The sequence below is a fragment of the Mercurialis annua genome, linkage group LG1-X, assembly GCF_937616625.2.
Source record: "Mercurialis annua linkage group LG1-X, ddMerAnnu1.2, whole genome shotgun sequence".
NCBI lineage: Eukaryota > Viridiplantae > Streptophyta > Magnoliopsida > Malpighiales > Euphorbiaceae > Mercurialis > Mercurialis annua.
Genome location: NC_065570.1, coordinates 29,408,404 through 29,433,487, shown reverse-complemented (window position 1 = coordinate 29,433,487; position 25,084 = coordinate 29,408,404). Strand labels below are relative to the sequence as shown.

The window sequence follows — 25,084 nt, the reverse complement described above, 5'->3', positions numbered from 1 at the left end:
ATATGTTTATTATAAGCAATTTTTTAAATCGCACAAGTGAACTTATGACTTCTTTCTCAAATAATACGACTTCGATAATAATCGTTAAACTTATATTCAATTTAACGATTTACTTTGTCCTTTTATTATTATTATCTTACGGTTACAAAATTAATAAGAATAAATTTAACATCACAGACATAAAACACATTCATTTTTATAATTTCAAAACGTCAACTAAAATCATTATAATGAAATAAATATATAAGTTACAATTATCAATTGATTACATTAAAAACAATTGTCACTAATACAAGTGAAAGAAAATTAATCAACATTTTTTTGGGCCAAATAGCATGGCCAGAGTCTCTTCATTTCTGTTACAATAGGCCTTGTCCAACTTGTATCCCTTACGCAGCCCAACTCCATCTCTACTGATAATGAAGATAATTCCTGCAAAACTAGAGTTAGTAAGATTAACTAGTATAACCGTCCAAGTTAACAAACAAAAATTGAACAACAAATAGGCCTATAATCATAGCTTTGCTGAGTGTTCTTGGAAGCCAATTAGGGGCTGCCCAAGAACTCAGCCATCTCTAAAAATGAACATTTGGCCAAGGATGACAGGAGCATGGCCAGATATAAACTGTTCGAAGGAAGAAACAGGAGTGGAGGAGACAAAAAAAGAAAAAGGGAGGAAAAATCAAAAAAATGATAGGTGATATTGTTTATAGAAGAAAAGAAGAAAAAAACAGAGAAAGCATAGTGAAAATGAAAAGTGTGTGTAGTTAGTAGCAGTGCTGTCAGTAGCATATGTTAGAAGGACCACAAGAGTATAGCAGCAGCAAACAGGCAAGGAAAACAGCTAAGGTCATCAATTCTACAACTGAAAGTAGAAGTCTATTCAACTAATAAGTATAATACTCTTAATGTCATTTTATTCTCATTTTTAACCCTTTGTCTGTAAGATTTATTTAGTATTGGCAAATATTAAATTCAGTCTCAATTTTTCTGATGAGATGGGTGGATACCCATCTTTATACATCTTTAGGTTATATGCCAAATTCACCAGCTGAAATGGGCATCAAATTATCAAATTTTAGAATAAGCAGAAGTTATAAGAAAAATACTTTAAAAAGAGAGCAGAAACACTGCTTAAAAAACAAAAAATATATATATCAAAAGAGGGTAAAACTGCTGAAATTACAGCAAATTTAAGAAACAAGTGAACATAGGAGAAAGCCCTGCTGAAACACAGAGATAACAGAGAAATCCTTAGGCAAAAACAAGGAGCAAGCAAACCAAAAATTAGTAAAATATCCACATAATCACAAAAACAGAAACACATTTGACCCATATGTATTTTATTTTGTTACAACATTCATTTATATTCATGAAGATATAATTCTGATTTTGATTACATTTTAAACTCATGAAGATTCATTTCAGATATTTGATCATAAATTTAATACTAAGATGAGTGGATACCCATCTTAGCTATCCATAAATAGTTTACCAAACTACAACTCATACACAAACCAAAACCAAAACTAAAATGAGTTGCATAAATTACACATTAGCAAGTAACCAAAATCAGTACAAAGATGGCTTCTAAGTTTGTTTCTCTGCTTTCATGATGTTCCTACTATATTTTTTTTACTAGTTCGTTCTGCATTTATTTTCTGTTTTTGAATATGCTGTAATACAATTCTCGGTCAGATTAAAGTGAAGTCTCTGAAGTCATTACCAAATAAAAAAAATGTTCACCGTATTCAGAACTTCTTAAGATTAGATAAACTCGAAATCATTAGGACCCATGAACATGTATGCAGATATAACAAACAAGAGATAGAACATATCAAAACAGAGAGATTAGATTACAGCAATACCGCAATAGAAACATAGCAAAAAACTGCAGCAGAGGAGAACCTTTTCTAGGGAGTTAACCACATAACATGAAATCAGGGATATACCTAATAGGTAAGACACATAAATTTCTCAGTTTCAGTTTTTTTTACTATTGTTTTCCCTTTTCTCTATTTCATAGCATGAATATGTATTGAGCCTGAGATTTCTAAACAATCGCTATAAATTACAATGGGTGGATACCTATTTCTATAAATCTCAAAAGAGCATAATAATATAGTCAAATCTTTCCATTTGCACAAAGCACACACCAAAGCCACTGCTAAAACAAAAATAAAAATAATAGAAGACTTAACTTTTCGATTATGTTCTGGCCTAGGTTGTTCTCCCGTTTTTAGTTTCTTCCTCCAATCTTTCTGCCAGTTTTCAGAGCTTTCTAACTCCCCCCCGAAATCCTTTTTCAGCTCGATTAAACTAGAACTCCTATATGCAAAATCAAAAGCAAAGACCTTAATAACAAAAACAAAACATATAGAACAGTAATGTAAGAGATGAAATTAGGGTAAAATCAAAATAAAACATACCTTGGGGCTTTATGCCGTTCTGGTCACACCCAAGCTTGAACCCAACGCTTCAATTTTAAAATCAAACCCGGCAAGCATTGAATGAGGAGAGAAGAAATCTACTTTCCAAAACACCTCTCAATCATCTTTGGTTCGATTGAACCAAAGCATACACTCTGAAAATGATCGAAACCCACGAGAAATCGAAATGAACCGAGCAACATATGATTTTAATTTTTATTTTGCCAAAATTGAATTTGAAATTTCGAATTAAATCGACAAACAAATGAAAAGAGAGAAGATGGTTGCGACATGGTATTGATTCAGGTCTAGAATTTGGCCTGTAAAAGGGTAGGAGTATTATTAGAGAGATTATCAAAATTAAAAGGAAAATGGGAAGAAGAATCAAGTTGCATCACGGGAGAAAGGCATAGAAAATGGATTATGGAATTTAGGTTAACGTTGGAGAGGGTAGTGCTTAGATCATTTGGGCTTTGGTCTTTCAAAATTAGGTGGATTAGTCTAGTCCATTAAGGGTTTGCACTTGCTTATTTTGGGCTTAGCATTTAATAAAGAGGAAATTACATCATTTACCAAAAAAAATGAAAATAATTACAAAACTACATGTTGACTTTTTTTATTTACAAAAATATTAATAATATTTACAAAAGTACAAAAAAATAAAAAATAATATCAAACATACGGTGTATACTGTGAGTTTAATGTCAGTATACTAATAAACTAACATTATATCAACATTATACCAAAATTGTAACGACATTATACATACTGAGATTTTATTAATATTAAATAAAAATTTACCAAAATTACATCAAATCGTATACTAAAGATTAAATTAATAATATACCAAAATTATTCCAACAGTATACCAAAAGTGTACATACTAAAATTTTATTATTACATCAACAATATACAAATTCTCTAGTTCATTACCAACTATAGTGAAAAGTACATATAAAAAAAAATACATGTTATCTACTAGAAAATATATATAAAAATTTATAATCGATATACCAAAAATATACTGAAATTATTCTAATAATAAATTAAATATTATTTTAAAATTATCTGATTTATAGTTTTAGTATTCCAAAATTATACCATAATTATACCGACATAATACAAATCGTACTTTTGTAATTAATTTTCAATTTTTGGTACTTTTGTAATTAATTTTAAATCAATCGTATTTTTGTAAATAAAAATAGTTTACAGGTACTTTTGTAAATATTTTTAAAATTTTAGGTAATTTTGTCATCGTCCCTTTAATAAAGTACACAAATTTATATCCGAGTAAATTAAATCGAGTATTCCTGATTTAAATTTATATTAATACTTAATATTTATTAAAAATAAATTAATTACTAATACTCACAAATATAATACAAATCCTTTTGTGTTGTATTATTTTGATAGTTTATTGTTTCGTTAAATTCGCTTCTTTTATTTTATTAGTTGTATTATTGTGTTTGTCATCATATTTGTGTTTATAGCTCATTTCCATATTTAAATACCTCTAGGTTAAATCTAATAAAAATATTTGAAATCTTGTTTAATATAAAAGTTACTTTTAACATGTAGTTCGAACTACGCGGACTTTGATCCAGTCAAAGGGATACGTAGGCTTTTGGATCAATTCCGAAATCAAGTCCACCTTTCTTTTAAAACTTTATTTGCTCATTTTATATTATTTGCATATATTTTATTCAAACTTAATTTAATTTAATTTAATGTTTATTTTTTAAAAATTAAGTCTGAGATCGATTCACTTCATCTTATAAAAATATTATAAATCAATTGTTTTTATAACTTTCAAAGATTAAAATCACTTTTTTCAAATTCCAATTGAGTTATGCGGACTTTGATCCCTTTTTACGGGTACATAGGTAGTCGGAATTCCAAGTTCCGGTTCAAGTCCAATTTTTCGAAATCGCTATGCATTAATTTTTATTGTTATGATTAATTTATTTATCTCAGTATTTTTAGAGCAAATAAAATATTGTATTATTCTTCATTCCATTTTCTGTCCAAAAATTAAATTAAACTTTATACACAATGGTGCCTTGGATAAGGTACTTTAGTAATATTAAAAAATAAAATATATTTTTAATATCAAATCACCAAATGAAATTAATAAATAAATATTTCAAAATAGAATCAATAACTAGATAATAATAATAATAATAATCGTATATAATACAAGTTCCAGCAATGGGCGTGTTAGGATAGCGATTGTTTTCCCTACACGTAAAATTCGGACCTAAAATGCAGACCAGATACGAAGGTGGCCAAATCCCACTTAATAGATTGGTGGCGACTCCAATTCAAAATGAACAACTAAAAAGTGACTAAACGAAAGGAGTTTTTAGTCCTGTTCGCGAGGCTTCATTATATGTTTATTAATTATAAGAAAAGTTTATTTTTCGCCGGCCCCGCGACAGCTGGTGACTCCAGTGGGGAATATTTATTAGATTAATGTTGTTTGTTAATTCTTAATTTTGTTTGTGTAATTGTGTATGATTACTATATTATATTACGATTGTTTGCATCACATACTCACTTTCACCTACTAAACGAGCCGGATTCGGTTTGTCACTTTGCATTAGGATAGCCGGAACGAGTAGCGATACCTTCATGGGAAGCCTGAAGTAGTACGTAAAAGTATCCATCCAAACCTTTCCTGACTTGATTAAGTCAAATAGGAGCCTTTATTAGCTAGGATTCTAGTTTTATAAAGGTTTATGGTTTGGTACCCAATGAACCAGCCCATTGTTCCACATATTAGATGGAATAATTTTTATGGATCATACTAGGAAGACACCTAAATGACCGGAGATATAAGGAGATACTAACCCTAGAAAATATATGTATTCAAATATTGCATGTATCTTTTTATACTTTGTGTTAGACATACATGCCTTGTTAATTCTTTATTTGCAGTATTATAGTCCTAATTATACCTTAAATCTAATCATTTGATTGCCCTTGCATGTTCATACACTGCAACTGCTCTAAAATATAAATATTTCTGTTGGAATTCATCAGAAATGGATAATGCAGAACAATTTATTGACCAGTACTTTCCCCTCCTCCCCGAGGATGTTAAGGTTGAAATACTTAAAAAGGCTACCTCCTTCTTCAATATGGAACATCTTGTAGGTTCTCTCATGATACTCCATCAAGATTATAGGATCCATAATACACCAATAAAGTATCTTGACTGGCATCCAAACTATCCATTCCTCAACTGCCTTTATGTACCAGAGGAGGCAATAAAAACCTTTCCACAAGCGGCATACCTGCTTTTGTGGTATCTTGTTAAGATATATCATATTGGCTTTATATTGGATAAGGTCTGGCTTACAAGATGTATGCGTGAGTGGGAGGAGACTCCAGAATCCATCTCATACTTTGGAAAATAGTTATATCAGTTTGGAGACCATGAATTTGGGAATCAGGTAGTTGGGATGTCCCCAGAGCGACCTGATATCTTCGCAATGTTCCACGGTGGTGACAACTTTATTGCTGAAAACGGAGAGATAATGCATAATGATTTCTTTCATATAGAAACAAGTTTTTCTTATCCCAAGAATGTTCTCCAACACGCTGAAAAATACCAGACTGAATGACAGGTTATCAAAGAGATCTTATGTCTGAGCAACGGGATAAATCCTGCGAAGGCACCACCAGCTCTGATGTCATGTGATGGATATCATAGCGATGGAAGGATTAAGTGGATGGTCTCGACCCTACCTGCAGAAATAATTGAGTACTACCGAAATGTTGCTAAGGTGTATCATGGACGAGCTTACGCAATAGTTCATGATGATTTGGGAGTCTTTAACATCCCTGAAATATTGGGATGATGGATGATGCGAAGCTCTCTTTTGCTTTTTGTTGTTTTGGTTTTAGGAAAGTCAAAAGGTTGTAAATATATGGATGGTTGTAAATATATAGATGAACGTTTTGTGGGTTGGAGTGGGGTTCACACCTTACTAGCTTAGGAGTGTTCGATATACTTCAACCATGATTATCTGAACCGTTTTGGGGTTTTGTTTTAGGGGAACTTGTCATCTTTTTGTAGTAGTATGCAACTATGGGGAAAGTTTTGTGTATAAATCACCTCATAATTAATATAATGCGTGATCTTATCAGATGAATTCCAGCTCAAAATTTTTATTTTGCAGCAATTATTGCATAACATGCATTAATGCATTAATGTCTCATATATTCAATCACTAATTACTCTTTTCATTTGCTGTTTTTATTATTATTTTATAACGAATACAGAGGAGCTTGACAATAATCATCGATCCTTTATGGCGGCAAATCGCGTGTTATCGGAATCATAACTGATCGTCAGAAGAAGATCAGAGGCAGCCCAAAAGCTCCAAATAGATTCTCTCCCGCCAAGTACTATTATACGATTCCCTCATATAGGTGAGTTTGATTTCGGTCTATTTAAAGATCTGACCTATTTAAGAGAATTATGGTTCGGCATGTCTGTCATATAGAGAACCGACATTGAAAATAGATATGGATGGATTGCACAGTTGGCATATGTTCCTATGATAAGCAGCCTGCTCAAAGCTATGTTACACTTTTGGGACCCGTCATATAGCTGTTTCACCTTCAGGGAAATTGACATGTGTCCCACTGTGGAAGAGTACAGGCAACTCATTAATACTAAACCGGGTGTAAAAATGCACGCGCACAATAAGGATAATCAAGGGAAGAGACAATTGGCTAGGTTAATAGGTGTCTCGACGGGAAATGTAACGTCATGGGAGACCCATGGTTCCAAGGATATAGAAATAGCACCAGTCATCAATTTTATTAGAGAAACACCCAATCCTCAAAGCAAGTTAACTATGATGGCTCTCTTGATATGTGGGGAGATCATATTTCCAAAAAGAGATGGAGTTATTGATGAAAGGGTTGTCGTACGTTTTAATGAAATAAATCATGGTGTGGACCCGATTATGCCAATTCTAGCAGAAACATTAAGGTCACTTACTAGCTGCAGTGAAGGTAAATCAAGAAAGTTTACTGGATGTGCACAATTGTTGATCATTTGGGATTTGAACCATTTCAAATGTCCTCAGACATTCAAAATTCCTCGCCCAGATTACAAACCTTGCTACACGACAATGAGGAATTATGTGACCGAATTTGTAGGAATCCGCTGGCCAGAGCGGTGTCCGCCTAAGAAGCATTTGATCAGATTCCTCTTGGGCATTACTGAACAGGATGTGGAATGGCTGTGTCCCAAAAGCCGAAATCAATCAATCACTTATGCCTATGGAGATATGGCATGGTTTCCTTTGCTAGGGCCATGGGGCGGGACTGCTTATGCACCAAATATGATTAGAAGACAATTTGGGAATTTGCAATTTATTCCCCAGACAATGGGATTATCACAGGCAACCTTTTCCTACAATGATCCGGATACTGCAAAAATAATCCTATCCTACATCGAGGCCTGGAAAAACATAAGAAAGGTTCGTAGCGGTAATGAGTCGTATGGAACCACGCCGGAGTATCATCTTTGGCATTCACAAAGAAGCAAGGGCTTTATACCACCAATTTTTGCTAATGATCGACAAGCATCTTCTTCAGGAGGTAAGGGGAAGCAAAAGAAAGTTGCGACTGATTATCCTTCTTCTGAGATAAATCTAGAACAACAGAATATTAAGCTATGGAATGAATTGGAAAGGGTGTTGGAAGAATTGAACCAAGCAAAAAGGTCTCGAATTACTACTGAGCATGTTTCCGCCACATCTCTTAGTAGCGAGTCGAGACAACAAGATAGGATTACAGCTTTGGAGGAAATGATCCACGAATATCAAATGGAAGTACAATACATAGAGGCTGAAAGTAGCAAACTTCAACAAGAAAAAGAAGATCTTCAACAAAATTTATGTTTTAGCCGAAATCGATATAGTGAATTGCATGAAGAGTGGGTAAAGACGAAGGATCAAATCGGCAATGCAACTGAAAAGTTAAGGAAAATAACCGCTAGAGCTCATGACATGTCTAAACTAATATGGTGTTTGAAAGAGCAGTATGTACCGGTAGGGACAGTCAGACAAAGCCTTATGTTCTTTTTGGAGGACCTATATCGCGATCTCGAGTATTATGGGCAGTTTCGCTAGAAGGGTCGATGATAAGTTGTGAAAGCTCTTTTGTGTTTTGTTGTAAAATGAAGTAAACTATGAATGTTTTGTTTAATAATAATATTTTGTGGTTTGTGTATATTAATTTTCATACATTTTGTTTGACATGACACGTCATACATTCATACACATAAATTCATTTTATCAAACAATTATTACAGAATAATAATATGATTTGAAATATTTTATCTAATAGAAAATACAAGATAGCGCGCCATCCGAATACCAAATACCCCACACATCAATATATAACCCGTTCTAAGATTGCTGAGATGGAGAAAGTAGTCGACGACGTTAAGACATAAATCACTACTAGAAAACCATCGTTTTGCGACGGAATTTTGCGACGGACTCCATGTCCGTCGCAAAAATCACATATTTACGACGGATTTGGCGACAGAAGAGCAATCTGTCGCCAAAATCATTGAAAACTTTGGCGGGACGGTGCCCGCCAATTTAGCGACGGAATGTCCGTCGTTAAGCCGTCGCTAAATTGGCGGGATTTTGGAGGGAATAATTAGCGCCAATAATTTAGCGACGGAAATATAATTCCGTCGCTAAAAAGTGACGTTTTTAAAACTCTGCGTTTAGGGTGGCTCATTTAGCGACGGATTTCATTCGTCCGTCGCTAAATGACCAGCCCAAAACGCACCGTTTAAATTAACTCAATTTTTGCGACGGACTGTATAATCCGTCGCTAAAATTGAGTTAATTAAACCTGCGCCCGAACCCTTCCTCTTCCTCTCTTCCTCTCTTTTCTTTTCCGGCGCCCGAACCCTTCCTCTCCTTCTCAGATTTTCTGTCTTCCTCTTCCTCTCTTCCTCTATTTTCCGGCGCCCATTCTCCTTGCTCCTCCGTCATCCCGTCAACCCATTCTCCTTTCTCCTCCGTCATCCATTTTTCGCCGCTCCTCTCACCGGCGCCGCTCCTCTCCACTGCCGCCGCTCCTCTCCACTGCCGCTCCTCTCCACCGCTGTCAGGCCGATTCTCAAGTATTTGTTTTTTATTTTTTTTTAATTTATTTATAGTTCAAATATCAAAAATATAGCAATTTATTTTTTTTGTTGAAAACAGCCATTCCCGCTGCCTGAAACGCCGTCCTGCTGCTGCCTCTGGTCCGACTCGCTTGCTGCCTCCGGCGCCGTCCTGCTGCTGCTTCGTGAGGTAAGTTTTTTAATTTTTAATTATTTTTAAATATTGTATTAATTGGATTAGTTAATTTAAATTAGGGTTAATTTTTAAATTAGGATTAATTTTAAAATTAAATTAGGGTTAATTTTGTGGTTTTTAAGTAATACTAAAGTAATTTAGGATTAGGTTTTAAATTATAATTGTATAATTAGTTTAATTTATTTAGCTTATGATTAGTATTATAGGGTTAATTATCTTTTTTTTTTAAATTATGTAAAATTTGTTAGGGTTAGGTTAATTAAATTATATTTGAATTAGTTGAATTTAATTAGATTGGGGTTAGTTTTATTTAATTAGTTTGGGTTTTGTTTTTTTTATTAGGGTTAATTATATATTTCTTAAAAAATTTATATTAAAGGTTAGGGGTTAGGTTTAAATTAGTAAATTTATATTAAGTAATATTTATTTGTTTATAATTATTTTTTGTATGTTAATTAGTTGATTAAATTAGATTATTGAATTTGAGATAAAATTGATTAGTTATTACAATTGACGTTATAAATATAATTTTTGATGTAATTGGGTTGTATTGTTGGTTTGTGTTTGCTTGCAGGACTTCCCTGAAAAATGGGTGATGCTCATTTTTTAGGGGAAGTTCTGTCAATTTTTTTTTTAAATTAATTAATGTATTTACTTAAATAATAACAAAATATTGAATCTAATTGTGTGATAGGTTAATTTGATAGCCGTCCATTTTTTGCATCGGTCCGACATTTTACATCTTTCGTTATCTATTGCGGTTCTGCTCTGCAACAAGTAAGTACTATGATTTTTTTTATTTAGTAGTTAAATTACAAATTTCAACCTAATTTGACCGCGATTTTATTCCCACCGAATAAAATCGCAAACCTAGCCTTAGAGTTCCCGTCTCGTGTGTTCAAGAGATTGAACGACACGGGATTGTACAGTTTGTACAGTTTGCAAAACTGGTCCTCCCGTAACTCGGTCACGAAAACCATATATGTCTAGTAGCGGTAGAAAAATATTTGGTTGTTTTCCAGCGTTTGTTCTCCGGGTGGATGTATAGTATATGTTTTGTAACGCTTATTCCTCGCGGAATATATAATTAGCGTTACAGCGCATATACTAAATATCGCACTGAAGGAGAACGACGCCGGAAGGCTGCCGAATATTTTTCGGCGTTGCTAGGCATATATCGTGGCCGAGTTAAGGGGAGCCAGTTTTGCGAATGGGATAGGTCCACACCTTTAAAGCAGTCAATTACATTGACTTTGCTATTCTCGAGCGAAAACCCTCCTAATTATCCGTGCTACAGAAATGGATACAGACCGAAGTTGGATGTATAGGCGGCTCCAGGGCGGGTTGCTGTACCCTGGTTTTGAGGAGCGCGTCCAAGAGTTTGTAAATTTCGCTTTACGCCATCCAGCGTGTATGAGCGGGCCCGATATTAAATGCCCTTGCCCTAGGGTGGGATGTAAAAATACGAGTTACCGAGATGTCGAAACAGTGAAGCTCCACATTTTGCAGAAAGGGTTTGTTAAAGATTATCAAGTTTGGGTTTTTCATGGGGAGGGAAATGTTTTAAATCCCCGTCCTGTTACACAACTGCCGGAGTGTGACGTTGACATGGAATATGAGGGGGGTGACGAGTTCAGCTCAGTTCAGAGAATGGTTATTGATGCTGCGGGTCCAGAAGTAGTGTTCACGGAGGAGGAGCCGAATAATGAAGCTAAACATTTTTATGATATGATGCGTGCGGCCGAAGAACCTGTATGCCCCGGTAATAGCAAACATTCTCCCTTGTCTGCAGCTGCTAAAATGTTGGACATCAAATGTCGACATAGTGGGTCAGTAGCTTTAGTAGATGATGTGACCGAATTTATACAAGAGCTGCTCCCAGAGGACAACAAGATGCCAAAGAACTTTGCTGAAATAAAGAAGATAGTCAGAGGTCTTGGGTTGCCGGTTGAAGTTATCGATTGTTGTTTCCGCAATTGCATGATTTATTGGGGGTCAGACGCGGAGTTAACGCGATGCAAAATTTGCGATCACGAACGGTGGAAACCGCCCCCTAAAGGAAATTCTGTGAAAAGACGAGTTAACGTCCCTTATAGGAAAATGTTTTATTTTCCTATAACTCCGAGACTGCAGAGGTTGTACGCTTCTAAAGCCACCGCCAAGCATATGACGTGGCACGCAGAACACGAAATGGTTGATGGAAAGATGTGTCACCCGTCAGACTCCCCGGCGTGGAAACATTTCAGTGAATTGCATACAGAGTTTGCGGCAGAAGTTCGAAATATCAGACTGGGCCTGTGTACTGATGGGTTTCAACCATTTGGGGCCTTCGGGCAGAATTATTCATCATGGCCTGTAATTTTGACACCATACAATCTCCCCCCAGGGATGTGTATGAAAGACGAGTTCATGTTTTTAACTGTTATTGTCCCTGGGCCTCGAAATCCTAAACACCAAATGGATATTTTCCTGCAACCGTTGATAGCTGAGCTGAACCAACTGTGGGAATTCGGAGTGCAGACATTCGACGTTCAAAGGCGACAGAATTTCCAAATGAAAGCGGCACTTATGTGGACAATTAATGATTTTCCTGCTTATTCGATGTTGTCTGGCTGGAGCACATCTGGGAGGCTGGCTTGCCCACACTGCATGGAAAATACGGAAGCTTTTACGCTTAAAGGGAGTAGAAAACAGTCGTGGTTTGACTGTCACAGGAAGTTCTTGCCTCGTGGTCACCCGTACCGGCGTAATACAACTCATTTCCGAAAAGGAAAAACCGTAACCAATAGTTTCGGACAGCCGAAAACCGGAGAAGAATTGTTGGCAGAGGTGGACAGTCTGGGATTTATGAAGGCATATGAAATTGGGGCTGAGAAAAATAATGCTGCGAAGTCGGAAAATTATGGTTGGAATAAAAAAAGTATATTCTGGGATTTGCCGTATTGGAAAACGAATCTAATTCGTCACAATCTCGATGTCATGCATATTGAGAAAAACGTATTCGACAACATTTTCAATACTGTACTAAATATTCCCGGGAAAACAAAAGACCATGCAAAATCGAGAGAAGAGTTGAATGACATATGTGCTCGGCCTGAGTTAGCAAAAGATCCGGTTACTGGGAGATTTCCTAAGGCAATGTATGCTTTGGACAGGGACGGAAAAAAGGCTTTGCTCGAGTGGATAAAGTTAATAAAATTTCCAGATGGCTATGCGTCCAACTTGTCCAGATGTGTCGATACAATCGGTATGAAAATGCATGGAATGAAAAGTCACGACTGCCACATTTTTATGCAAAGACTTATGCCAATCGCTCTCCGTGAGCTATTACCGAAGGAAGTGTGGGAGCCTATAACAGAGTTGAGTATCTTCTTTCGTGAGTTAACCTCCACGTCTCTAACAGAGAAAGATCTAGATCGTATGAGGCTGGAAATCCCAAAGATATTGTGTAAGCTGGAACGTATTTTTCCTCCCAGCTTTTTTGACTCTATGGAACATCTACCCGTACATCTACCGTACGAAGCTATGATGGCAGGGCCAGTTCAGTATCGCTGGATGTACCCATTTGAAAGGTAATATTTCAACATGTTTTTCAATTCTGTGTATCAGTATATTAACATGTAATGTTTACTTACTGTGGCGTATGTGGAATCAGATATTTGAGAAAACTGAAAAAAAAAGTGAGCAATAAAGGGAGGGTGGAAGGAAGCATTAGTAGCGGATACTTAAATGAAGAAACCGCAAAGTTTGCAGCTTATTATTTTTCAGAAGGTGACCCAATGATACCTGAGCGGCTGCAAAGAAATGAAGTTTGTGACATTGAAGTCGACGATGATGTTGAGAGACTATCGATTTTCAAGCCGCAAGGGCAATCAGTGGGTGCTTGCCGCAAGAGATATCTTGAAGATGCTGAGATTGTTGCTGCCCGGACATATGTTCTGTTGAATTGTTCAGAAATTGAAAATTACAGAGAGTAAGCTTTAATACAGCTGTCAATGTAATTAACAATGATTATTTAGCTTCTAATTATTGTTTTCTTCGTAACTAAAGGGTTTTCGAAGGCGAGTTGCGTAGAGGAAACCCTGAAATCAGCACCTCGCAAATTGAAGCAAAGTTCGAGAGTGACTTTGCCTGCTGGTTTCAACAATATGTAAGTATTTAACAGAATATATTTCGAATCTTTTAGTTAAAAGTTCCGATTTATAATACACTTTTACGCTTCAGGTGCAAGATCCAACTGTCTGTACCAATCCCTTCATTCTTAGTCTCGCTAAAGGACCTCTTAGATCAGTCAGAACATTTAAGGGGTACCGTGTAAACGGGTTCAAGTTTCAGACTTAAGCTTATGGGGAGGAACAACTTACAATGAATAGTGGAGTCTGCGTAAGGGGAACTCAATATGTCGATAGCGAAAATGACTTTTATGGATTTCTGACAGACATAATTGAGTTAGAGTATCCAGCGCTTCCAATGAAAACGACTGTCTTATTTAAATGCGAATGGTTCGACCCAGCGCAAAATTCAGGCACAATTAGTAACAAAAAATACAACATGGTGGATATTAATAACAGAAGGAGATACAACAAGTATGAACCGTTCATCTTAGCTGAACAGGCCGACCAAGTTCATTACCTGCCATATCCGAGTAAAAGAAGGGATAAAATAAATTGGTGGGCAGTTTGCAGGATAAAGGCGCGATCAGAGCTTGACATGCCCGAAGGGATTATCCCGGCCTTTCAAGATGACATAGAAGAAAATCCTCTCATTGTTGCAACAGAAGACAATCCGACATATTTGGCTGATCAAACTGGAGAAGCTGAGGAAGATGCGTTGTTCATGCCTCCTGAACAAGAAACAGAAGATGAGTTCATCGCATCCTCATCAGACGAAGATGAAAGCGAAGAACTTTAGTAGTTTAGTATATTTTATGCACTAGATTTTTGAAACCTTAATTAATTGTTAAAGATGATGTATTAACGCTTCTCCAATTTATGTTTTATACTTATATTATTCATGTGTACACTTGTTGAATTTGAATTAATATTTCATAGTTTTATGTTTCACGAAGGAATGTATAATTTTATTAATAAATCTGTTGGTTGTTTGTCGAACATTTAAAATTGATGTATGTGCAGGTATGAGGGGTCGCGGTCGAGGATCAGGCACAGGCCGAGGATCAGCCTCAGGCCGAGGACGCGGACGGGGATCAGACCCTGTTCCTGGCGATGACAACGTTGCTGAGGAGCAGCAGCAGTTAGAGGCTGGAGCACCTGTTCAGCCTCGGCAGCAGCGTGAGCCTGGCGAGCCCCCGGCTGTTCTGGACGACCGGGGTAGGGCGAGGGTTCACCCGGACCCTAGCAGGTATGTTTACAATTTAGTTTTCCACGTTTAAATTGTAATATGTATATATACTAAACTATGCCTAAAAAATCACAGGACGATGTTGATCGACTCTGGGCCTGTTTCACGGGCTATGCGGGAGATTTTTAGGAAGTGCTGGTTCGATAATGGAACAGCATGGCGCTTTCTAACAGCCGAGCAGAGGGAGTTCTACTTCCAGGAGTTTCAGGTAATTTAATTTAAAGCTTCGTAACGTTTAAATTATGTTTTTTTTTTAAAAACTAACTAATGCAACATGTTTGTACTGTTTGCAGAAAGAGTTCTGGTGGGATAGTGTGGCGTACAGCGAGGAGGTCATTAGACAGGTCTTCATGGTCCATGCAGCCAACCGCTACAAAGACAACATCCACAGAATGAGGAGGACGCAACAGAAGCATATTTCTGTGACCCAGGACATCTGGGATGCTTGGAACGCGTTCTGGAACTCAGAGAAAGAGAAAAAAAGGTCAGAAACCGCCCGAGCAAATCGGATGAGCGAGCCAGCGGGCGCCGGTTCTGGACCTGTCCGCCATACTGGTGGATCTCGCTCTGCTCTGAAGCATATGGATGTCATGGTTTGTTTTAAAATTCAGTAATTAAAATACTTAAATAACGTATTTATTTTATTTTGATACTAATTGAATTGTATTTTTTATTTTAGGAAAGGGAGCTTGGCCGGAAACCGAGTGCGACGGAGTTGTACACTCGCCTTCACTCCACGAAGGCTGACAAGAAGCCGGTCGACAAACGGGCTCAGGATATGACTGTAAGTTTTTATTAAACTTGTAATTCTCTAAGTTGAATTTAATAATTCGGAAATGATCTATTAGATTGAAAATGCTTGTTGGTTAGCTGTTAAACATGTTTATTATTGGATTATATACTGGAATTTGCTTGCAGGACTTCCCTGAAAAATGGGTGATGCTCATATTACAGAGGAAATGCTGTCGAAATTTCGTTAGAAATTAGGTTTACTTTGTAATATGTTATGCATTTTTGGTTGCTTGAAAACTAAACTGATATCTTTTTTATTGTTTTGTAGGACGCCATCACTGAGAGGCTTGCTGCTGCGACACAGCCTCAGACCGGAGAGGGTAGCTCCTCGACCCCAGCTGCAGTGGACGAGACCCAGGTGTTTCTAGACATCGAGGGCGTCAACAAGAAGAAACGCGTGTACGGGTTGGGTTCTGCGAGCAGCAGGTACGCCGGGCCAAGCAGCAGCAGGGTGCAGCGAGGCAGCTCTTCTAGGACGTCGCAGCAGGCAGACGAGGAGGTCGAGCGCCGTGTGCAGGCCGGCATTCAGGAGGGTCTGCGACTGGCTCGGGAACAGCAGGCTGCGAACATGGCCCAGATGATACGCGAGGAGATTGCCAGGATGATTCCTAACCTTCCGGCAGAGTATCGGCCACAGCGCCCACCTACCCCACCAGACGATGACGACACTCCAGCTTTGTAGTGTCGTGTTAGCTTATTTTGTTACACACATATATACGGTTTTTATTTTTATTTTTTGACCTTTACATTTATACTCTGATATTTATATATATATATATATATATATATATTTATTTATTAGTTTCAATTGATTGTAATTTATAAATGAATTGTTATTACTGTATTTAAAACGACAGGGGAAAAACGGCAAAAAATAGCGTAAAACGGCAAAAAACTGCCAAAAAAAAATTACATTTGCGACGGATTAATAAATTTGCGACGGACTTGTCCGTCGCCAATTCATCAGCTTTTGGAGACAAAAGGTGATGAATTGGCGACGGATTTTGTCCGTCGCTGATTTGCGACGGACGTGTCCGTCGCAAATTCCTCAGCCTTCGTCTCCAAGGCTGAGGCATTTGCGACGGACACGTCCGTCGCAAAAGCACAATTTCCGTCGCAAATTTGTCTCCAAACGAAAGGAATTGGAGACAAATTTGCGACGGACGTTGTGGCTTTTGCGACGGACGTTTCCGTCGCAAAGTTAGCCACGGACACGTTTTTGGTCGCAAATTTTGTTTGCGACCAAAAATGTTGCGACGGATACGATCCGTCGCAAATCCGTCGCAAAGGCTGTTTTGCGACGGAAATTAGGGCTTTAGCGACGGAAATTTCCGTCGCTAAAGCCCTGTTTTCTTGTAGTGAATGGAAGAAATGAAGCAACGAATTTCAGGGATTCCGGAAATTAAAGAACAAGTTTGTCAGATCTTAAATTTAATCAAAGGGAAGGGTGTTCTGGAACAATTGAATCCTTAATAACCAACTTCTCAACCAAATACACAGCATGAATCCTCTTCTAAACCATGGACTACCTTTGTAGCACCGGCCTATCCCATGGCCCAATATCCCACTCCGGTTATGGATACAGTCATAGTACCCGATCTCGATGACCCTAAAGTACAAACCGAATTAAAGGTCCCACATCCTAATCCCATTGAGCTTTAAAAAGAAAGATTGAAAGCCCTGGAAGGGACCAACAGTGGCGGAGCAATCGATGCTTCTCAACTTTGTTTAGTCCCTGATGTAATTGTTCCCCCAAAATTTAAGGCACCGGATTTTGAAAAATACAGTGGGGTAACTTTCCCTCAGAGCCATTTATCAATGTATTGCAGTAGGATGGCCGCTCATATCAGTAATGAAAAATTATTAATATATATCTTTCAAGAAAGCTTGATTGGGCCTGCATTACGCTGGTATATGCAACTTGAAAAGGCTCATGTTAAAAAATGGAAGGATTTGGCTGATGCTTTTATCAAGCAATAAAAGCACAATATAGATATGTCTCCCAGTCGAGATGACTTAAGGTCTATGGAAAAAAAGAAGGATGAAACCCTAAAGGAATATGCTCAAAGGTGGAGGGATAAAGCGGCACAAGTCTTACCCCCTTTAAATGCAAAGGAAATGGTAACAAATTTTATCGACACCTTAAGCCAACCATACTATTCCATGTTATTGGCTAATACTTCTAATAATTTCTCCGACTTGGTAGAGGCTACAGCTCCCAAAATCAGCATGTTGGAAGTAAAAAGGAAGGAGAGACCCACATGATTAGTGGGTATGTTCCTAGAATTCCTCAATATCAATCCAAGAGATATTCCGCAAATTATCAATCTCCGTACATGGCTAACACATCTCAGATACCACAAACACAACAATATGTGTCACATGGCATTCCCAATCCTCAATTGAGTAATACTCCCAAACCTACCTCTAATGATAGGAATTTTGGCAATCGCGCAAGACCAGTTGAACAATTTGATCCTATCCCAATCACATACACTGAATTGTTCCCGCAATTACTTCAAGCTGGTCAGATTAGCCTTGTACCATTGGAACCAATGAAGCCACCCTTTCCGAAATGGTATGATGCTGATGCCAAATGTGATTCTCACGCGGGAATAGCTGGGCACTTCACGGAAAATCGTACTTCTTTTAAAAGAAAGGTGCAATCACTCATCAAAGCAGGTTGGTTAAAATTTAACCAAAAGAACCCAGTACCAAATGTGAAGAATAACCCCTTACCTGCCCATGCATCCGAGGGTGTAAACGGCATTGAATGTGCGGAAAGGTACAAAGTCTCTTTATATGATGTTAAAATGCCGTTTAGGAATTTATTTTATAGCCTAAAAAGAGCTGGGACGATTGACCCCCTCTTTGGCAATACAGCAAGTTGTAAAAACGGGGACATAAATTGCAAATACCATTCAGGAATGGAAGATCATCATAATGACGAATGTCCTCAATTTAGGTAATTTATTTAAGGCTTAATGGATTCTAAGCTAATTTTGATTGGGGATAATAAACAAGATGGAGTAGATTACGGATATTGCAGTGCGAAAACAGACAAAGATAAAGGTAAAGTAGAAGACTTACTCGGACAACCCTCTTGAAAGTTTCACTATAAGGTTTTATACTCTAAACCACCATCATTCGACATCCCTATCGAGTCAATAGTTCCTTCGGGATAGGGAATTGAGGAAGATAATGGTAAAGTAGAAGACTTACTCGGACAACCATCGGGAAAGTTTGACTATAAGGTTTTTTACTCTAAACCACCGTCATTTGACATCCCTATTGAGTCGATAGTCCCTTTGGGATGGGGAATAGAGGAAAATTGTGATAAAGTGGAAGACATACTCGGACAACCTTCGTGGAAGTTTGACTATAAAGCTTTATGCTCTAAGCGTCTGTAATCTGATATCCCTATCAAGTTAATCGTTCCTTCGGAAGGGGGCACGAAGGGAGATGATGAAATTAATACACTATCAAATAGTGGGAAACCCATCACTATAGAAATTGAGTGCAAGGGGGAAATAAAAGCAACACCAAAGCTTCCATCAGTTCTAGAAATTGAGTAATGCACGTCGCCCAGCAGTATATCTACTCTAGTTTTTGATCCACCGAGTCAATTGCCCTGTAAAGATCCCAAGGCAGTCCCGTGGAGGTATGATTATGTCTCCTCAGTTCAGCGAGAAGTCAACGTTCAACCCTCCATTGATATCACATGGGTAGGAGGGATGACGAGAAGTGGAAGATGTTATACCCCTGAAGAAATTGAAAAAAAAAAAGAAAAGAAGAAATTGAGAGAAACTGTAAAGAAAAAAATAAGGTAGATGAAGGCGCAATTAATTATAAAAATGAGATTCGCCTTGATGAAAAAGTGCAAATTCCGACGAGCCAAGAGTACAAGAAGAATGTCACTGAGGAAGAGGCTTGTGAGTTTCTAAAAATAATTAGACAAAGTGAGTTCAAGATCATCGATCAGCTTAATAAAACTCCAGCTCAGATATCTTTGTTGTCACTTATTCTATCATCAGAATCACATCGTAATGTGCTCATGAAAATGCTAAATCAGGCTCATGTGTGCCATGATATTTCAGTAGATAAGTGGGACCACATAGTTGGAGGCCTTGTGGCATCCACATACATTTCTTTTAACGACGACGAGATACCATCTGAAGGGACATGACATACAAAGGCCTTAAATGTAACTGCAAAATGTAGAGGTTACATGATTGCTAAGATACTCATTGATAACGGTTCATCTCTAAATGTTATACCAAAATCAACCTTGGCCAAATTACCGGTGGATGACTTGTTTATTAGACCAAGCCATATGATTGTTCGAGCCTTTGACGGGACTCTAAGAGAGGTGATCGGAACTGTCGAATTGCCTATCGAGATTGGCCCAGTCACCTTTAATATTACGTTTCAGGTCATTATTCCCTCCTATAGTTTTTTGTTAGGTCATCCATGGATCCAGTCTACCGAGGCAGTTCCTTCTTCTCTACATCAGAAGGTGAAGTTCATAATTGGAAATCAGTTTATCGAGGTGCAGGGGGAAGAAGAATTATTAGTGACCAAGCCAGTGTCGACCCCGTATGTAGAGGCCGCTGAAGAGGCCTTTGAAAGCCATTTCCAATCTTTTGAGGTAGTTAATTGCCTTTTTGTGAAAGAAGGAACTTGTCTGCCTAAACCAAAATTCTCTAAGGCTGCCATAAGTTTTGCCAATGGAATGATCAAGATGGGGTATATCCCGGGTCGAGGTTTAGGAAAGACGCAACAAGGGATTTCAAACCCTGTCATACCCAAGTTTAACAAGGGACGTGCTGGATTAGGTTTTATGGAGCACCTAAGAAGAGAACACATTCAAGAAATATGAACATGACCCCTTTATATCAAGTTTTTCACAGTGCTGGTATCCTGGATTCAGAGATACTAATGAAGAATCAAACATCAAGAATAGCAGCTTCTTTCAGTTCTATATCTATTAACGCGATTAACGAAGACGAAGATAATGATTCGGCGGATGCCTGGATTGTGACCTCTAAACAGATTCCCAACAATTGGAAAGTTTACGATTTGCCTACTGATGACTTAAAGTAAATTTTATGTTCATTTAAGTTTGTTTTCAATCAATTAAACGAATTAAATAAAATATGTTTCAAAGAAAGATGTCAAAAAATATATACTAGCAGTTTTTCTTTTCTTTTTTTCTTATCTATACCGACCTCTTTTCATTTGAATTTACACTTAGGAACATGCATGATCCACTAAATACCACGGATGAATGGGTAAAAGTTGATTTTGATACGCAAATAGATCAGCTTTCAACAAATGACGAAAGCGAGGAAGATGAGATTCCATTAGAACTTCAAAAAATGGCAGAACAAGATGAGGCTCTAAAAAGGCAACAGGTTCCTACATAAATCATTAACCTAGGAACTGAAGATCATAGGAAGGAAGTCAAGGTCAGTGCAACTTTATGTGCAGAATTGAAAGAAGCGTATGCCCTTTTTCTTAAAGAATACGACGATAATTTTGCATGGTCTTATCGAGATATGCCCGAAATAGATACTGATATAGTAGTTCACAAGATGCCATTGAAACCGGAATGCCAACCTGTTAAACAAAAGTTATGAAGAAATAAACCGGATATCCTATTGAAAATCAAGGAGGAAGTCAGAAAACAATACAATTCAGGCTTTCTAGAAGTTGCTAAATACCCTGAATGGATTGCCAATGTTGTTCCAGTCCCTAAAAAAGATGGGAAAGTCAGAATGTGTGTTGATTATAAGGACCTGAATAAAGAAAGCCCTAAAGATAATTTTCCATTACCCCATATTGATGTTTTGGTAGATAATGCTGCAGGGTATAGCATGTTTTCTTTCATGGATTGCTTTTCGGGATATAATCAAATAAAAATGAATCCCGAGGATAAGCAGAAAACCACATTTATTACCCATTGGGGAACATTTTGTTACAAAGTGATGCCTTTTGGTCTAAAAAATGCAGGGGCAACTTATCAAAGGGCAATGGTAACTTTGTTCCATGATTTGATGCATAGAGAAATAGAGGTGTATGTCGATGACATCATCGCTAAATCTAATCCGGGCGAACACCATTTGGTACCGCTAAAAAAGTTATTTGATCGGCTTAGAAGATACCAAATCAAGCTCAACCCGGCAAAATGTGTTTTTGGAGTCACGTCCGGGAAGTTGTTGGGATTCATTGTCAGCAAAAGAGGCATCGAAATAGATCCTGATAAAATAAAAGCAATCTCAGACTTGCCCCCACCAAGAACCGAAAGAGAAATAAGAGGATTCTTGGGAAGGCTAAATTACGTAGCTCGCTTTATTTCAAATTTAACTCTGACTTGCGAGCCCATTTTCAAATTACTACGTAAACATAATCCTGCGAATTGGGATTCTGATTGTCAGGAAGCTTTTGAAAAAATCAAATTATACTTGCAAAATCCTCCCGTATTGAAACCTCCGACACCAGGGATGCCCTTGATTTTGTACCTTGCTGTAACTGAAACTGCCATGGGAGGAGTTTTAGGCCAACAAAATAAAGTCACACGGAAAGAACAGGCAACATACTATGTGAGTAAGAAATTCTTACCTTACGAGACAAAATATTCTCAACTTGAGAAAACCTGTGCAGCTTTCGTATGGGCTGCTCGACGTTTAAGACATTACATGTTATACTATACTACATGGTTGATCTCGAAGATGGATCCTGTAAAATACATCTTTGATAAACCTGTGTTGGTGGGAAGAATTTCACGATGATAGATGATGTTGTCTGAATATGACATTGTGTTTGTACCCCAAAAGGCCGTTAATTGCACAATACCTCGCTGAAAGAGCTACGGGAGATTATCAACCGTTGGATTATCAGTTTCCCGATGAAGATATTATGGTGGTAGAAAGAGAACCGCAGCAAGAAAACTGGATAATGAAATTCGATGGAGCTTCAAATGCACTTGGCCATGGTATTGGGATAATTCTTATATCCCCAAATGAAAAGTATTATCCGATAACAGCCAAACTTTGCTTCGAATGCACAAATAACATTGCAGAGTATGAGTCTTGTGCATTGGGAATACAGGCATCCATAGACATGGGAATTAAGATGTTAGAAGTTTATGGGGATTCTGCATTAGTGATAAATCAGTTAAAGGGTGAATGGGAGACTCGAGATGAAAAGCTGATTCCATACCAAAAATATATTCTCGAGCTGGCAGAGGAATTTGAGTTTATTATATTTGAACATGTGTCTCGTATTGAAAATCAAATTGCTGACGCCTTAGCAACATTAGCTGCGATGTTCAAGCTTGATGATTGCGGGAAAATGCCCCCAATTGATCGAAGAGAGGGACATTAGGAATTATTGCTCGAATGTTGAGGAAGAGATAGATGGAAATCCATGGTATCATGACATTTTACAATACCTAAGAGATGGAACCTATCCTCCTAATGCTACTGAAAATAATAAAAGGACCATCTGACGCATGGCAATGGGCTATTTTTTAAGTGGGACCACATTGCACAAAAGGAATCACGACTCTGTGTTGCTCAGATGTGTGGATACGAAAGAAGCACAGAGATTAATGGAAGAAATATATGAAGGGTTTTGGTGGAATCCATATGGGCGGTCCTGCACTGGCCAGGAAGATATTGAGAACAGGATATTTTTGGCTTAAAATCGAGAGCGATTGCGTCGATTTTGTTAGAAAATGCCATAAGTGTCAATTATACGCCGACCAGATACATGTTTCACCTTCCTCACTACATGTTATGGTTTCGCCTTGGCCATTTGAAATTTGGGGAATGGATGTCATAGGCCCTATAGAACCAAAAGCATCTAACGGACACCACTTCATATTGGTAGCCATAGACTACTTCACAAAATGGGTAGAAGCCGCATCATTTGCCAACGTTACAACCAGAGTGGTGATAAAATTCTTAGAACGGTGCATCATATGCTAATATGGGCTACCAGAAAGATTGATCACCAATCATGCCAAAAATTTCAATAATAAGGCCATGACTGAGTTATGCGCAAAGTTTAAGATTATTCATCATAATCCGTCCCCATACCGGCCGAAAATGAACGGGGCAGTCGAAGCGGCAAATAAAAATCTCAAAAAGATCATTCAAAAGATGGTGGAAACCTATTGAAATTGGCATGACATGATACCTTACGCATTATATGGGTATCGAACTTCTGTAAGAACCTCCACAGGAGCTACACCATACTATTTAGTATATGGAATGGAGGCAGTCCTTCCAATTGAAGTTGAGATTCCTTCATTAAGGATCGCAGTGGACGCCCAACTGGATGATACGGAGTGGGTGAAGGCTTGTTATGATCAGCTAAATCTCATCGAAGAAAAAAGATTAGCTGCTTTATGCCATGGCCTATTATATCAGAAGAGGATGATAAAGGCTCATGCTAAGAAAATGAGACCTAGAGAATTTCAAGAAGGGGATTTGGTTTTAAAGAAGTACTCTCCCATACATGCAGATTATAGAGGTAAATGGGCACCAAGGTATGAAGGTCCATTTGTGGTGAAAAAGGCATTTTCAGGCGGAGCTTTAATCCTGACTACTATGGACGGAGAAGAGTTCCCCAGTCCTATTAATGTTGATGTGGTCAAAAGATACTATGCTTGAGAACCAGTCCAGCCGTTTTTAATATAAACTTTTATGTATTCATCTATTGTATTTACAAAATCGTTGTATGTTCTTAACAAAAAATAAAATCCTTGTACGAACTACGTGGACTTTGATCGTGCCTTGCAGGTACGTAAGCGCTTGATAACACAAATTCTTGAGTTCAAGTCCAACCAACTTTTAAAAAAATAAACCTTTGTTTCATTCCCCTACCAACATGAAAAACAACTACTAATAGCCATTATTTAGTTTTTACCATATGAATGACATATCTTTCAAAATGTATTTTATTATAATTTGATTATTGTTTGAAAATAATGAGCGTTAAAATAAATTACGGTCTGCTATTAAAATAACTGGCAACTTTGGAATGGGTAAAAAAAAAAAGAGCTCGCCAAGTTGAAAATCCGCAAAGGACGGCTCGGGAAAAAATTAGAGCAAATCTCGCGGAGTCAAAAATTTACAGAAGCGACTCCAG

The 25,084-nt window shown here is 37.6% G+C and overlaps 2 protein-coding genes across 2 annotated transcripts; both read left to right on the top strand.

The window, feature by feature from the left end:
* The first annotated feature begins 13,321 nt into the window (after positions 1-13,321).
* LOC126667899 (uncharacterized) lies at positions 13,322-14,123 on the top strand. Its single transcript, XM_050361032.2, has 4 exons — positions 13,322-13,347; positions 13,431-13,748; positions 13,826-13,925; positions 14,000-14,123. The coding sequence occupies exons 1-4, from the start codon at positions 13,331-13,333 to the stop codon at positions 14,114-14,116; spliced, it is 552 nt and encodes a 183-aa protein (XP_050216989.1). The 5' UTR covers positions 13,322-13,330; the 3' UTR covers positions 14,117-14,123.
* A 23-nt stretch (positions 14,124-14,146) lies between these two features.
* Positions 14,147-16,728, top strand: LOC126665103 (uncharacterized). The gene is made up of 6 exons (XM_050357808.2): positions 14,147-14,688; positions 14,911-15,136; positions 15,212-15,344; positions 15,430-15,729; positions 15,816-15,920; positions 16,197-16,728. Exons 1-6 carry the CDS (start codon positions 14,601-14,603, stop codon positions 16,608-16,610), a joined length of 1,266 nt encoding a protein of 421 aa, XP_050213765.1. The 5' UTR covers positions 14,147-14,600; the 3' UTR covers positions 16,611-16,728.
* Positions 16,729-25,084: the final 8,356 nt, after the last annotated feature.